The 16,796-nt window shown below is 44.5% G+C and overlaps 1 protein-coding gene across 7 annotated transcripts in view; it reads left to right on the top strand.

The window, feature by feature from the left end:
* The window catches only part of nrxn2b (neurexin 2b), a 667,491-nt gene that overhangs the window by 88,394 nt on the left and 562,301 nt on the right, over positions 1–16,796 (top strand). For all 7 annotated transcript variants that reach the window (XM_079668270.1, XM_079668273.1, XM_079668275.1 and 4 more), the window contains one exon: positions 3,128–4,535. In XM_079668270.1, coding sequence (XP_079524396.1) covers positions 3,824–4,535 — 712 coding nt within the window. In that variant the 5' untranslated portion in view covers positions 3,128–3,823. The remainder of the gene's footprint in view (positions 1–3,127; positions 4,536–16,796) is intronic.

The raw sequence follows: 16,796 nt of genomic DNA, 5'->3' as shown, positions 1-16,796 counted from the left end.
AATGAGTTGTTGGCTGACTGTTTGCAGAGGAAGGAAGATGAAAGCCTGGCACAGCTTCACACAGCAGATATAGTCTGGTCTTTGGGGAATCTAAAGTCCTTGGGACAAGGCGGAGATCTGTAAGAGATGGATTAAACCAAAACACATTAAAAAAATTCCGTACTTTGGTGACTGTATGTGCCTTCTGAGGTATGATTCAATTTGGACATCTCCTCAAATGTCAATCAAACTGCTGGGATTTCAGTTTCTTGCCATTTTTCTCTTGTTGTCTCTTCATGTTGTCTACGCTTAGCATGTTGATCATAATAACGGGCTAAAATTATTGATGATCATGATTTAGCGCACCTTACTGTTATGGCAGTACTTCCGATTGGCGCATAACGATAAATCAGAACCAAAATCACCCGTTTAAAACATCTTTGTCACCAGTGATACAAACAATGAATGGGACAGTTTATACGTGTGTATATTTAGTCAAAGACTCTTGAAGAGTTTAAGCAGAGTTTCTGTCAAAATTGTGCCAACGTTCCCCTGGGGATAATATGAGAGGAAATGGGTCGGTGTTGGCTCACATGACCATGCAGTTATCCTAAGGGTTGCAGAGCTTCACTTGGACAAGCAGTCGGGTCAGGGTGTTTGAGGCTGGGTACAGATTCCTCTTTCAGTCAAGTTGCACGGCTCGGCTGCAGCTCAGCCAAGCACTAAGCAAAAGAGCTACCTTTTCTCTTGAGAGAATTGAGGCAGATGGACATAACACTAGCAGCTGGGCAAAACAATGACAAACATGTTGTTCTTTAGATTGAAACTTGACCAAAGCTTTAAGTATTGTACATTTTGGCTGTAAAACAATGCTGCAAAGAAGACATTGTGGACTACAACTGTGAAAAACATAATCCAAAAAGCAGGCAGTGTACACAGTCCAGGTGAACATACACTGCCACACAGGGGCAGTTGCTTTGCCCAACACAGACAGCTGCATACATGACTATAATCACAACAACTACACACACACATACAAATACACAGATACACATACACACACAGCGCAATCCTCTAGTTATCTCTTGAGGCTTGTTATGTTTCCTCAGTGTCCTTGGGATTTAATGGTACCATCAGGCGAGCTGGCCAATACCCCCTAATAACTAGTAACACAAAGCACGGAGGATACATGGAAGCTCAACATAGTAAACCTTAATAAACACAGCACTATAAAAAGAGCACAAAACGCTGCATCTCTCTGTCACAGTAGAGTCCCCGAACAGAAATAACTCTATGAATATGCAATTTTGCCCGGGAATATCCCAAATCTATTTACCCATAAGGGACACAGATGTGCTTAAAAGAATGGCTGATTAAGCAAGCGTAAGCTCTCAAATTGTTTACAAAATAAAATGATTTTGTCCCAAAGTCTTGACGGGTTTTATCATGTTTTTGGGGATGCTCATAATTGCTATTGAAACCGTTTCATGATCTGTTTGTGAATGACAGAGTTGTGGGATCTGGTTTGCATGTGTATTGCTCATGATGTAGTACATGTCTACATATTTGTGAGAAGTTTTGTTTGCAATACTATAATTAGTTGTACATTTACTATGTATGTGTCTCTGATTACTGTCTTGTCTGAACAGGACATGTTTCTTCTCACAACTGCTAATGAATCCAGTTTTTTTTTGCCTTTAATTAACAGTTGCATACATGTATATGTAGCGTGTTTACAAACAAGAGATTAACTAACATGCAGATCAGGCTGTGTCACTCAGAGACCAAAATAAACCAGGCCCACTTTATCAATGCTAGAGGCATGTTGTGCCTGCTGCATATTAAAAGACGAGAATTTATTTCTGACGGCTTCTTATATTTAATAACAGTCCTACATACACTAAGTCATGTGTGCTTAGTTATAGATGAGAACACATAAGATTATGTAAAAGAAAAAAAATCAAGTAACACCGGACTACATACTGATTTTAGCTGTCTGAAACTTAAAAAAAAGAAGTAATGGAGCAATATACAGACAGATGACCCATCAGAACCAGCGGATGCTAGTATTTGGTTTGTGTTCTGTGGTCATTTTGCTATCAGTTGCCTAAGCAGATTTTTTGGAAGCACTGTGCTTCCAACGATGAAAATACAACCGCATTGGTTCTGTCTTAAGCCCTTTTTGCCATTATTAACGTCACCCGGTGAAATATAGCCCCATATTATTTGTGTTCTCTCCCTTCTGCGTCTCGCAGCTCTGTCTGTCCCCTCTGTTCTCCCTCATCTTTCTCCATCAATGTTAAGCTCGCACGTCTGAGATCATGATTGTGCAGCCTTTCTCTCTCTCTCTCCCTCTCTCTCTCTCTCTCTCTCTCTCTGTCTGTATTCCCTCCCTCCCCTGCTTGTATGCCCGCGTCATCCCTGTTGTCACTTTGACGCCAGGCTTGATAGAACAAGGGAGCATGAGCAGGGGTGAGCCTAGCTTTAATTGTAGACTGTTTGTAATGGAAATGAGATCTCACTCAAGAAATAATGGCTAGGGATTAAGCCGAGCCCCAGGGTCAAGACGGGCTGCTCAGACTGATAATGAATGCAGCATTCCACTCGGAATCACACTTGATTTAATGATGTGTCTTTTTGCATACATATGCATGTTCATAATGTGTGTGTTTGTGCACGCCAGAGTTGAAGGGTGTGATTTATTAAATATATTATATCGCTAATGTTGGACTGGTATCTTCCCTGCATATGAAACCAATATGTTAAGGTTCAGTGAATTGCTTGACACATATATTGACATGACTGAGAAGCAGCAGAGGAAATAAGACATTCATATTGCTCAGTCCTCTCTGGGAAGTATAGAGCTATGCAAAACTCAGAAAGCTTATTTATCACTTGGCTCGGCACAAACTTTTTTATTGGCTTTCAGCTGAATAGACCAAAGGGATTTGTAAGCAAAGTACATGGTGTCAAACTCTAGGCAAATAAGATGGATGATAGAAAGAGATGAATGAAAAATGTATAATTGCTGATTGACTTGACGTGGAAATGATCACATTGTAAGCAGTATACTGTTGGGATAAAATGCACTTTAACACATTGTATGTAACATTAACATATTTTTTGTTTTTGTGTGTGCTTCTTCCAGATCCCCATCTGCAACAATCATGATGGGACCCATTTCCGCGTAAAGCTTCGTAGTCCTACCATTTCAAGAGAAGAATGGGTTTGCGCTGAAACCATGAACGCATCATTTGCTTTAGCAGACACGAGCAGACTCTGATATTAGTCTCCTCCACGGCTCCCTCACTCTTTTGCTCGTTTTCTTCTACTTGCATTCCCCTAAAGAAAGATCATAATCAGATAACTCTTCCCCCAAGCGTTTGGCGCCAGTTCAAATTTCCTCAAAAATGAACTGCGATCTGGATTCTAGAGACTAAGATTCTATTTTCATCCCAGGATAGACCAAGAGGCTTTTGAAGAAACGGCTGTGTTTAAATTATCATATTCCCCCCTCTTTTACTTTCCCGCTATTCCTCATTCCTTTCCTCCAATTCCCAGAGGCAACAACTGATGGAGAGACGAAGGAGAGAGTCAGGATAAGGACACGAATTATAGCCCCACAGAGAAAATAAACAAATTGCTGATTCTTCAAGAAAATTGGAGTAGGGCTACTGCAAGGATTACTATACTCGGTGAGCTTGATACCCCACTTCAGTGACAAATAATACCTTTTTGATTACATGAGAAATCTATTAGCCACAACAAAGCTAGACGTTACCTCTGGGGTGTATTAGACCTGTAAGGCATCAAGTAGAAAAGGGGACATTTGGGAACTTTGAGCATGAAAAGGGGGTTAAGATTCCTGGGTTGGCCCCTGTGGCCTATAGCCCTCATCAGCCTCCTCACTTCAGTGGAGATGCTAGAATTTGGTGGGGCGCCTGGCCAGTGGGCCCGCTATGGACGCTGGGAAGCTGGATCAGTGGGCGAACTGAGTTTCAGTCTCAAGACCAACATCAGCAAAGCCTTAGTACTCTACCTGGATGATGGCGGCAACTGCGACTTCTTGGAGCTTTTGATAGCAGGCGGGCGCCTCCAGCTGCGCTTTGCCATCCACTGTGCCGAGCCGGCCACGTTGCACATGGAGACACGGGTGAACGATGACCGCTGGCACATGGTCTTGCTGACCCGCAACTTCCGTGAGACCCTCCTGATGGTTGATGGGGAGACAAAAGTAGCCGAGGTCAAGTCCAAGAGGAAGGAGATGGCAGTGGTCAGCGACCTTTTTGTGGGCGGCATTCCACCTGATGTGCGCCTCTCTGCCCTTACGTCCAGCACAGTGAAGTACGAGCCACCATTCCTGGGATTGATCTCCAATCTGAAGGTGGGGGAGATGCCTCCTACTTTGTTAAACAGCCAGGGCATTCAGAGCGACCTGGAGTACCTCTGCACCAAGCAGAACCCGTGCTTCAATGGAGGGTTTTGCTCAATTGAGTTTGGAGAAGTTCACTGCGACTGCATCCAAACCGGCTTCAGGGGGAAGTACTGCAAGGAAGGTAAGGAACCATCATGCTTTACCTGCTCTACCTTGGTTTTGTTGATGTTTAAGCTATTAATCAGCTGTAGTTAAAGATATCCTCTGTGTGCCTCGTTACTCAAAGTAGGTCTTTTAATTCTTGTGTGGTTTTCTGGTCATCTGACACAACTCAATCTCCTAAAGGGACAGTGGTGTGAGAGTTAAATTATACTAAAATAGTCTCTTCTTGACCTTTTCCAAGTATCTTGCAGTGAAGTCCTTCGGTATGAGGAAGTAGGATCTCTGTTTTCTTAACTTCTTATACTTGAGGGGTTACAGTGAGGACTAAGAGAAAAGAAGTTACAAAGCTTCATTGCTTTAAAGATGAAATTGTTGAATGAAAAAAAACTTTCTAGGGATTATGTAACTCATACAAGAGATTAAGACATGGCACACGTGCTCCTTTGAATGTTGATTGGATTGCTTTAATTAAACAATACTTAAATTCATAGGTACTGAATATCGAAACAAAAATATTTCAAATGCAAAATCTCACATTGTAGGTCTTCTCTACACATTTTATTTCCTGTTGTTTTTCTCCTTTCTTGTTTCTTTATCTGTCTTCTTCATGTCTTCCTTTCCAAGCCTATTGTCTCAGGCATGCACCCTGTTCTTCTTCATTTGCTCTTGGGATGTGCTCCTTTGCTGTCAGCTCATGTCAAACTTTGTTCTGCTTTACACCTCTGGCTCCCTCCTTTACTGACACATCCCATTTCCATATCTATGGTCTCTCCCTCCGCTTTACGTTCATCCATCTCTCCGTTACTCTTCGTCCCGCAGCATTTCCTTCTCCCGCCTCCTAATTTCTCTCCTCAAGACTATCTGGCCGCTCCATCTCTCATCACCTCCCTCCCCCGCTCCATCCCTTCCAAGTTCACTCCCTTACTCCACTTATCTCTCTTTCACCTTTACCCGCTGTCAGCATACTCCCTCCTCTCCTCCCCCTGCACTTATCTCCTTCCTCTCAAAGTGTCTGCATCTCAACACCTTATGTGTGCTTTCTTTTATTCACTGTGCAGTCATTCATTCTAGATTACCTACTGTTTGCCCTTATATGTGCTATTAATAATGCATTGCGCAATCATTAATAATCAATAGACTCAGTAGCTCCTACCTTGTCCTATGTGATGAAATGACTTGTAATTACTGGATCTTCAAAAAGGTAGATAACTTCTTTGCCAGCAGCAATGTGACAATTGTTTTGAAGTCTTGTATTTTGGTTGCACGCAGAGATAAGCTCTGACAAAGCTGAAAATAAATCAAGGCAAACACAATGTTTTGTTAAATTTGTTTTTCTTTGACTGCTGCTTTTGATAGATCTGAAGTAAAAATAATAAAATCAGCATGGAGCCAAGATTTTGATTAAGGCATTTTAATTGTTTTCAAGTAGAAAGTCTGGAACCGTCTATACCGGCTCGATAAGCTGTCTAGTTTTGTCTTTTTCTCTCTAAAGAAACTAAACCAAATCAGATTCCTTCGTTTCTTGTGACTGAGTTAGAGAGCCTTTAGCACAGCAAAAGATGTGCTGGACAGCTATATAGGTCCGTCTGTGTCTCTCTCCTCTTTTTGCTGTCTTTCTTTCATTTCTCTCTGTTCCTTCAACTCTTCAAGCCTTTTCTCCCTCGCTCTGTGAGCTCTTTGTCAGATTGCTGTGTGGTTGCTGGAAGCAGATACTGCCGCCTGGCTCTTGGCTACATTGAGAGCAGAATACCAATCCAGTGCTACAGTGACTGCTGGAAACATTTGTCCTTTTGAAATGGAGAGAGAGTAAGATAGAGGGAGAGAATGGAGATAGAGGAAAGGAGCAGAGAAATGCAGCAAGAGGACATCGGAGAGAGAGAAATGGCTGATCAACAGTGAGAAATGGAGGGAGAGCAAAAATGAGAAAGAAAGCATGAAGATATTAATTTGCTCTGTGTTCATTTATTTTCAGAGATGTTCTCTGGAATGAGGGCCGTTAATTGTGTCATTATGGCTGACTGCCAGTGCAGTGATGTATTTATTGCTTTTATCTAACACGGGTGGCAATGTAAAGGTCTCTCTCTCTTTTTGTTGCCTTGAAGACCCTTTTAGATGTCTATACTAACAAATCCATGTCTGGTTGTGTTAGCTCTGTGGTGAAGGAGCCATTTCAAAGAATGTGAAAAGACTCCAAAACTGATTTTTTTTACATGTGAAAAGAAAAAAATATTTTTTCGCCAAACTTTTACTATTTGATCTAAACCCCATTATGTTACATAAATATTGTCAAAATATGCACATTGGAAAATACTTTTACAGCCCTTAAGACAGTATGGGCTCAGAACAGTCTCATTATACACACATGCACACAGAAGGATTCACACTTGTATTTCATGATCCGCAAAAGGATTCACACTTGTATTTCCGGATCCACACTTGTGTTTTTCAATGCACACACAAATGTGTTCCGTTTCATATACATGTAAATAAAATCCAAACACAGAACAAAGTTTTAAATGTGTATTTTTGATCCACACATATTTGTTTTCCGTTTAAATCCCCTGAACCTGCAAACACAAACCGCTTTCTGTGCATGGATCGCTGTACATTCGTGTGTGGGTTTTTTGAGACTCCCCTGACGGTCAGCCGATTCGTACTTGTAATTTTTTCTATCTATAGCCAATCAGATGTCTCCTCAATTCTAAGCCAATCACATGAGCGCGCCCCCACGAGGGTAGATTTATTGCGTTCATGACGTAGCGCTTCATGTACGCATTTTGCGCAGTCCGGAGCTGACAGGTCCATGGAGCCTGCAGGCGCTAATCTCAGGACACCTCCACTCTCAGTACATTGCCACTTTTCAAACAGGAAATGCACGCAAATACGAGCCTTTATATTATTAAGGTACAGCGCCACTTTCCGAACCATTGATGAATGCTTGTGTGTACACAAAAGCGGCAGGCAAAACCGTTTTAAATGTGTGTTTCCTGTATGGCGAATACAGCTGCTTTATTTATGTCTGTATGAAGTTGTTGTGAGTGTGGAGGGAGCAGCTACAGGTTAGCTTAGCCTAATCGATCAGTGCATTACGAAGCCAGTGCTAGACAGTGAACTGTCAACGGGGGGGAGCCCGGCCCCGCCGGTCATTATCGGCTGATATTCACTCTAAATAGTTTGATCGGTGCTCTCTATAAAGGCCGATCAGGAGAGCTGGATCTGATCGATATGGACATAAACGCGAGTGAAGTGTAACCGGACGCGAGAGATATCAGATCAGCTGCTGAGTCTGACGGAGACATGCAGCTCTGCATGATCACCTGAAGCTCCGCCCTCTGTTTAGCGAGCTGACCGGACTGCGCAAAATGCGTATATGAAGTGTCATGAACGCAATAAATTATACCCTCGTGGGGGCGCACTCATGTGATTGGCTTAGACTGGAGGAGACGTCTGATTGGCTATAAATGAGAGAAATTACAAGTACGAATCAGGTGACCGTCAGGGGAGTCTCAAAAAACCCACACACGAATGTACAGCGATCAGTGCACAGAAAGCGGTTTGTATTTGCAGGTTCAGGGGATTTAAACGGAAAACAAATATGTGAGGATCAAAAATACACATGTAAAACTTTGTTCTGTGTTTGGATTTTATTTACATGAATATGAAACCGAACACATTTGTGTGTGCATTGAAAAAAAAAAAAGTGTGGATCCAGAAATACAAGTTTGAATCCTTTTGCGGATCATGAAATAAAAGTGTGAATCCTTCTGTGTGCATGTGTGTATTATGAGACTGTTCTGAGCTCATAAGACAGTGGTTCTCAAAGTGGGGGGCGCGCAGAGGCATGACAGGGAGACAGCGAGAGACCAGCAGGAAAAATGGTTATTAAAAAAAAAAAAAATCATATTTTTGAAAGATTATTGATTCGAAAACAATTATATGATACAGTACTATTACGTCTGGGACTCTGTGTTTCATTATAGCTCGGCTCTGTGTGTGGAACGAGCCATTTTGTGTGCGTGCGCGAGCGAGAGAGAGAGAGCGCACCGGTACCGGAGATCGTTGTTGTTAGCTTCTGGTGCTAGCGAGCTACGCTAACGGATATAAGGAGTTTTTTCAACAACAAAGTGGAGGAGAGTCCTCTCCTGTCAGATTGAGAGACTCCGTTAGCTAAAAGGACTCTCTCAGTGTTATCTCAGTGGGTGTCAAACGTTTTGGTTGTTACGATCTGTCTGTGTTGTGTTTTTGTCATGTCTGGTTCTGTCTTTGGTTTTCTGCCTCTGTGTTTCCCCTCCCACCTTGTCTGTTTCTGCTGATTGTGTGCACCTGGTGCCCGGTGTTGTCTCCTCCCCTCTCACCTGTGTCTTGTTCAGTTGATTATTTTGTGTGCATTTAGCCTCTGGTTTTTCTGTTGGTCTTTGTGGGATTATTTATGTTGTTGGAAGGTTCTTTGTTCAGAGGGATTTTTGTATTTTTTGCCTTGCCTTATTTTTACTTTGTTGCTAATTTTTGCAATAAAAGTATTTTTTGAATTTGGATATTCTGCTTTTGGGTCCTGTGTACCTTGCCCTCCAGCCGTGACAGAATAATCCCACCAAAAGATGGACCCAGCAGACAGCCTGTACGAGGTGACGTACAATTTGACATGCTTTAAAAACGACTGTCGATATGCCTCCAGTAGTGAAGAGAGGCAGTCTATTATCTCAACGGCACGCCAATAAGTAACCTCAAGGGAGTTACTACCCGAGTGGGTGGAGGACTTTTTTGGTAGCTTTGAGGTCAAACCTGTTTCCCGGCCTGCTAGCCCCTGGCATGCTAGCCCCCTGCCGCTCACAGTTCCCAACAAGGCACCTTTCAAGGACCCTATCGCTGGGTCTCGTCTGGTCTTTGGAGGACCTCTGAGCCTCCACAAGGCTTCAAGGCAGCATGGAAGGAAACGCAAGGCCAGGATTCCAACCCCAGCAGCCATGGTTCCGGCCCCAGCAGCCATGGTCCCAGCCCCAGAAGACATGGTTTTGGCCCTGGTTCCGGCCCCAGCAGCCATGGTCCCTCCTCTAGTCCCAACTCAAGTCCCTACTCAATTCCCTTCTCAAGTCCCTTCTCTATTCCCTTCTCCAGCCTCTTCCCTAGTCCCTCCTCTAGTCCCTTCCCAAGTCCCATCTCAAGTCCCTCCTCTAGTCCCTCCTCTAGTCCCTTCTCTAGTCCCTACTCAATTCCCTCCTCTAGTCCCTCCTCTAGTCCCTCCTCTAGTCCCTCCTCAAGTCCCCTCTCTAGTCCCTCCTCTAGTCCCTCCCCAAGTCCTTTCTTTAGTCCCCTCTCTAATCCCTCCTCTAGTCCCTCCCTAAGTCCTTTCTCTAGTCCCCTCTCTAGTCCCATCTCTAGTCCCATCTCCAGTCCCTACTCTACTCCCATATCCAGTCCCTACTCTACTCCCTTCTCTAGTCCCAACTCAAGTCCCTTCTCTAGTCCCCTCTCGAGTCCCCTCTCGAATCCCCTCTCGAGTCCCCTCTCAAGTCCTGCTTTCTCCATTTCCTGTCCCGTTGGGGGTCCCGCCGACTACTCTTCCGCTGGGGGTCCTGCCAGCTCCATGTCCTGTCCCGTTGGGGGTCCCGCCGACTACTCTTCTGCCGGGGTCCTGCCAACCCTATGTCCTGTTCCGTTGGAGGTCCCGCCGCCACCTGTCTTGCCGTGGGTTCTGCCAACTCCTGGTCCTCTTCCGTGGGGGATCCTTCCGAAGCCTGTCCCTTCCTGCCCCTTCCTGCCCGTCCTCCGGAGTTGTTCCATCGCCGCCTGCTTCACCCTCGAGCCCGGCCCCCTGAGTGCCGCGGTCTTCGCCCTCGAGCCTGGCCCCCTGAGAGCCGCAGTCTTCGCCCTCGAGCCCGGCCCCCTGAGTGCCGTGGCCTTCGCCCTCATGCTCGGCCCCCTGACAGCCGCGGTCTTCGCCCTCCGGCCCGGCCCCCTGACTTTCCCGGCCGCGGCCCTCGCCCTCGGGCCCGGCCCCCTGACTCTTCCGGCCACTGCCTTCGCCCTCTTGCCCGGCCCCCTGAGTTCGCCCTCTTTGGCCTTCGCCCCTTTGTGGACTCTGCTTTGCCCCCGGGCCGTCCGCCCGAGTCCCCCTCCTCGAACTCTGCCTTGCCCCCGGGCCGTCTGCCCGAGACCCCCTCCATGGACTCTAACTTGCCCCCGGGTCATCCGCCCGAGACCACCTTCCGGATCCTCCGCTGTGCCCCTGGGCTGTCGGCCCAAGCCCGTCCTCCAGACCCTCTCCACCCACCCTTTTGGCCCTGGTTTTGTGATCTTTTCATTTTGCTCTCAAAGTCTACCAGATTGATGCTTTTAACTTCAATATTTATAAATCTTCCCGGGGGAGCATTCCCCCGGACCCCCCTATGTGACGTCCACACACCACCTATAAAAAATAGCACTTTACCCCTGCTTACACCTATATGCCGTGAGCTGATTATCGAGCCTTCATTGTAACAGTCGTGGGTACACTGTGTATTTGCGTGGGGATTGTTCCAGTAGAAAATTCTACTGTAGCGCCCGGTACATTAATGGGAAACCCTAAATGTTTGAGCACCCTCTATGAAACGTCAAGCGACCCCACAGCACCCTCAAAATAAATCTCTGGCGCCGCCACTGAGTCTGACTATTTGTGTTGGGGGGGGCCCGACTTTTATTTTTCTCCAAAGGGGCAGCCTGACAGAAAAAGTTTGAGAACCACTGCCTTAAGAGCAGTTTTGGACAAATCATTGATATTAAATTCATTAGCCACAAAGGTGTTATTTATTCATTTGTATTTCTGAATAAAATCTGAACATTGAATATGACAACTGATGTTTTGTAATTTAAGGAGGATGTGCCATCTCATCTCCCTCAAGCACAGTCTTGTATCCCACATTTCTCTTTGTGGAGTGACTCTTGTTTTGTTCATTTGAATACCAGTGATCTCTCTCAGCTTTTAGCACCCTTTATCCAAATCTGGCAGGTTTTAACATGTATTATGTTGGCTCCTCTGCATACAAATTATTAAGTTGAATTGGGAGGATAAAAGTTGGAGGTTATGATTCAGCCTGATATTTTTTTTTAAATTGACTACTGACAACACAAACAAAATTCAGGTTTCACTTTACTGATATTACATTGGCTGCTCACAGAGAACCAAACATGGACTACCTACTAGGGATGGGAACGATTAATCGAATATTCGAAATTATTCAGGTATTCGAATAATTATTCAGGTATTCGAATATGAGTTATTAATATATATATATTTTTTCTTTTTGGGAGGGATGCCTAAGTTGATTACATATTATCAAATTGAATAATTCAATGTATACGACAGTGCCATAGTTAAATGTGTTAGGTGACGTCTAAAGGTGTGTTTTGCTCCGCTCACCGGTCCCTCACAGCGGGTAGAGCTGCAGGTGCTGATCTCTCTCTCGCGCGTCCGGTTATAATTCACTCACGTTTATGTCCAAATCCATAAGATCTAGCTAATTCTAGCTAATGATATGGCTGCTGCCCCTCCCTACTCGTAGATCACGCAGACTCAAACCTCATCTTATGCCCAAATGTGGCGCAAATGCGCTCCGCAGCCTTTGGAAAAAAAATATTAGAATTTTTTTTTTTTACCCAATTTTCTTTTTTATAGGATATGTCCATTTCGGTTAACCGGTTAACCGTTTTTTGGGGGGTTCAATATTCGAATATACATTTGCTTTCAAATTCCCATCCCTACTACCTAGTACTGCTAGAATGTGCATGCTCTATGGATGTGTGTATGAGCACATAATCATAGATTATATTCCTAATGGTTTGCATTGTGAAGAAGTCGTTAAACGGGCAGGTCTTTTCCATTAGGGTTTGTAATTAAAGCCACTACGTGCCTCTGTGGGCCATTGTTTTTATAATTGATGCTGACCCTTGCTTTGTTCTCTATTGAACCCCAAACGGCAATGTGAGGCAATGCAGTTATGAGCCCTCAAGTCAGGGTAATTAGAGGTTAAATGAATTTGTGAGTAAATTAATATATTAATACCGCAGCAAACTATGAATAGACTTTCAGGTTGCCAAGAAGATGGCTTTGCACTTGACTTTAAAGTTATTTTTCAAGTTTATTTTATTTTACAATATTCAGCTGACATGGCAGATGTTTTAAATTGTTAATGGAGAGTAGCCAGTTACTTCATTAGAATTAAATAAAAACAAAACATTATCCTGGCCGAAGAAACAATGATACCATAAAATAATGATGTTCTTTTAAAATACAAAACTGGACTTAAGAACAAAACCATGCCTTAGCATTATTGACTTCATGGATCTCTCATGATCCCTTCACTGTAGCAATTTGCAAAACGATTCAGTGAATTTAATTACCTTCCTATTGATTTTAGAAAGGTCAGATGCTGACAACTGCCAGTGTAATTGGATTTATTAAGTTAAAAGGTAACTTAAAGCCACGCTCAAAAGTCAGTGCCTTGCTGCCCTCCGGTTAAAACTTACAAGGAAGTGGAAGTAGCTGCAGCAATAGCAGCAGCAAGCAATGCATGGAGAGAGATATCTGACTGTTAAATAGAGCGGCTTATTAAGGAGACTCTGTTTGGTTGGTTGTAGAGTGGCAAGGGGCATTATGTATGAATGCAGCATAAGTGCTCGAGTTGACTGCCTGAACTAGCTCGCAGGCTTCGCCCCATTTCAGTCAGACAACTCACGTGTTTCTTTAACATGTTTATTAGAAGCAGCATATAGTTGATTTTGGCGTCTAGGCTCGGGCCTCATCACTCCACAGATATACATAGCACGATGAGTGATGATTAAATAACTAACCCCCAAAACTGCGTGGAGATTAGATGATATCCCCAAAACTGCGTTGCCCGAGCGTGACGCTGGTGATGTAAGTCTGATAAGTAGAGGGCCTGGCGAGCTGCCATGTGGCCCTTCCCCCTAAGCACAGCGGCTTTAAGGGGAATATATTACCTATATACACTACCTAGTAAAACTGCTATGTGAAGGCCCGGGAACAGCCCGAAAAGCCATCCTCCTTAAGCACCACAGCTTTGACGGGAATATACTACCTAGAGAGACTATGTGTAGGCCTGGAAGTGACCAGTGCCGACCACCCCCCCAGCACAGCGGCTTTGAGGTGAATATACTATCAAGACTGCTGTGTCTAGGTCTTGAGGCAGCAACTATGAGCTTTCCCCCCCAAGCATGCAGCTATGAGGGGAATATACTATAATAGAATACATATAATCCAACCCAGCATCCACCTGGTATGCAATAACCGAATTCTACAGATATACGTCTTTGAACGTTTACTCATTCATCGAGTAGTGCAAGAGTTCATGGTTGTCTGTGCTGAAGGGATCTCATTCCTGTGAGGCATGATATAGCGCTGGTGGGCAGAAGATGACCGACGGCCCAGGATACTCAGGGTTGAGGTAGGCGGATATAGAGCTGCAGTTGTGGCTGTGCAGATTCTTAAACAGTGGGAATAGCGATCTGGGGGCAGGTTGCAGCTTAGGCAGAGATCACGCAGCTTGGAGGAGAACCCTCGTCGTTGGGCTTGCAGCCATCAAATAAACATGGGTGCCGACCCATGTGTCAGAGGGCAACGATGCGAAAAGTTCAGCATGGAAGATAAAGGACAAAGAAACAGTGTTAGTTTTAGCAATGATTATTCGGGGTTCATTGACTCCCAAAAAGTTAATTCAGTAAGGGTAAGCTTATGCTGAGGATTAAAAGGTATTTATTCGCCACCTGAGAAACCCATAGAAAGCTGTAACAACTGCATTTAAAATGTATAAGTAAGTAAGTAAGTAAAAGTTTATTTCTAAAGCACCCCTCCCAGCACGAATGCACAGAGTGCTGTACAAAATATAGCAGTCAAAACAATTAGGCCAATATGGCACTAAGGCATAATAATAACAAAGCATAACATGACAGGAAAATAGAATAAAAACTTAAAAACAATATACAAACATGAAACCAAGTGCAAGAGGACCAGTGATCGACAGTGACAGGACAGTGACGTGATGAACGGCCTAAGACTGCTCAAACGCCTGCTTAAATAAGTGCGTCTTTAGGTGTCCCTTGAACAGGTTGAGGGAGGGAGCCGATCTCAGGACCGGGGTAAGTGCGTTCCAGAGTCTAGGGGCGGCCGCCCCAAACGCCCGGTCCCCCCTGGTCTTTAGTCGGGTCCTGGGCACTGCCAGAAGCCCCTGGTCAGAGGACCTCAGCGAACGAGTGTTTTGGTGTGGTGGAATGAGCTCGCTGATGTAGGCTATGTATCAATGTATAGTGAAACCCCTTTGCCTGAACTTATACGTGCAAAGGTTAAGAGGCAGTCTTTATCATTGCGTGGAGGACGTGCCTTCTTAAGGCCCTTGAGGAGCAAATGAATTAACTCTAGCGTGGCTTTATACTTAGCACTTGAAGATTGCAGGATTCGAATGAAAATACAATTAATGCAAGAACAACTATTATATCTATTGCATAAGTACACAGAGGAGGTTGGGACAGAAGAAGATAAAGTACCAAGCTGAATTGTATGCTTTGAATCATGCTCTTGGTTGAAGGCAGAATATGGGAAATCTTTGAGGGGCTTGACGTGTAGATCCAGAGTCATTTGGTTGAATGAAGGGCATGGCAAGCTGTTGGGGCAAACCACTCATTGTGAAATCCCCCAAACCAGCAGAAAGTGCAGTATCTGTAAGGATCTGAAGACACCGCAAGGTCATTATAAAATAATGAACATTCCACTCGTCGCATAGTAGAGGGGCTAAGAACCAAAGATCTGAGCAATAACCATCTCTAACGGCCCGTCTACACTACAGGCATCGAAAAATGATTTCAACGCTTCGCCCATTCACTTGAATGGGGTGACGTAGAAGATTTTGAATCTTCACCTAACTGCATTGTGGGGAGCATGGCATGGCTTTGCAAGCATCACGAGCATCTATCGGCATCAAAAGTTGAACAAGCTCGATGCTTGGCATCAGCCAATCAAATCCCGTTTATGCAAATCCCGCCAGTGCAAGCGCAGCCAGTCAAACCGCGTGCAAACTGGGAGAGCCAGACCGCAGTTCATTTCCTCATATTCCAAACGAGATATTACGGTAGCAAATCACCCGGTTCCTTACGACCAGAACTATTTACCGGGATACAAACCGGAGGAACCAGGCATGGAGGGAGTTGGCAGAGACAGTGGGTGAAACTGATAGTTTTTTCGCCTGTTTGGAGAGTTTATATCAAGTTTACTTCGTTTTAACATTGCTATTGCTTTGTATGTGGGGGGCGGGAGATTCATGTTATTGGTTGTTGGTCGCGATACTCGCAAAAAATCGCCAAGCTTCAGACACGCCCAGCTTCAAGATTTTTTGATGGCTGTAGTGTAGACGGGCCGTAAGGTTGCATTCACGCCGAATAGTCCGCGTCTTTACACCAGATGCAAGTGTATTACATTGTTTAATTTGCAGAAGGTTGGGTTTGCGTTACCCAGGCAACCTCCAACGGACTATGAACTGTAAACTAAAGTCATTGTACAGAGATGCTTTGTCAACAACTGGCGGGACATTAAGCGGGTAAAACGCAGATCCCAGCCATTTATACTGTAGCCTGCATCATGGAGCATTGGCAGGTTATTTCATGCTGTTAATCTGGAGAGTGCATCAACAGACTCTGCGGCCGGCGCATGGGATTATAAATCAGACAATGTGCATTAAAAACATTATAACACATATAATGAGAGACGTCATGCAGTGAGGAGGTTTCACCGATGACAGGTGGCTCTGATGAGATTGTACCACTGCCTTCTCTCTGTACACAGGGGACCAGTGAGGTAAGCAGTCATCAGAATGAAGGCATGACTCTATAGGTTACTGGATGTTGCACACAGCATAGATAGCAAAACAAGGCGATGACACACAAATAGTTAGTTTCCCATGTTTTGATGCGGACTACGTCACACCAGCAATGAACCGCTCCAGAGTTTACTAGCGAGCGACCCAAGACCACCTCTTTTATGTGGAGCAGAGGTATCGGACTGCTTCCACACCAATTCAACGAACCGCATCAAGGGGTTAACGCTCCAGGGACCAATTCAACAGTACTAAACAAGGCAGGTGTGAACGCCACCTAAGACTATGGTGCCTTAAGGTTTTGACAGAAAGGCTAGAGCTAGAGCTAGTTTCCTTATAAATATAAAACATCTCTTTTAGAGAGACTACCAGTGGGAGACCATAATTAAAGGCAGCACGTATTTGCATAACGTATTCAAGTG

This window comes from Notothenia rossii (assembly GCF_949606895.1).
Source record: "Notothenia rossii genome assembly, chromosome: 3".
Taxonomy (NCBI): domain Eukaryota; kingdom Metazoa; phylum Chordata; class Actinopteri; order Perciformes; family Nototheniidae; genus Notothenia; species Notothenia rossii.
The sequence above is the reverse complement of the archived record's forward strand: the minus strand, read 5'-3'. Positions and strand labels throughout refer to the sequence as shown.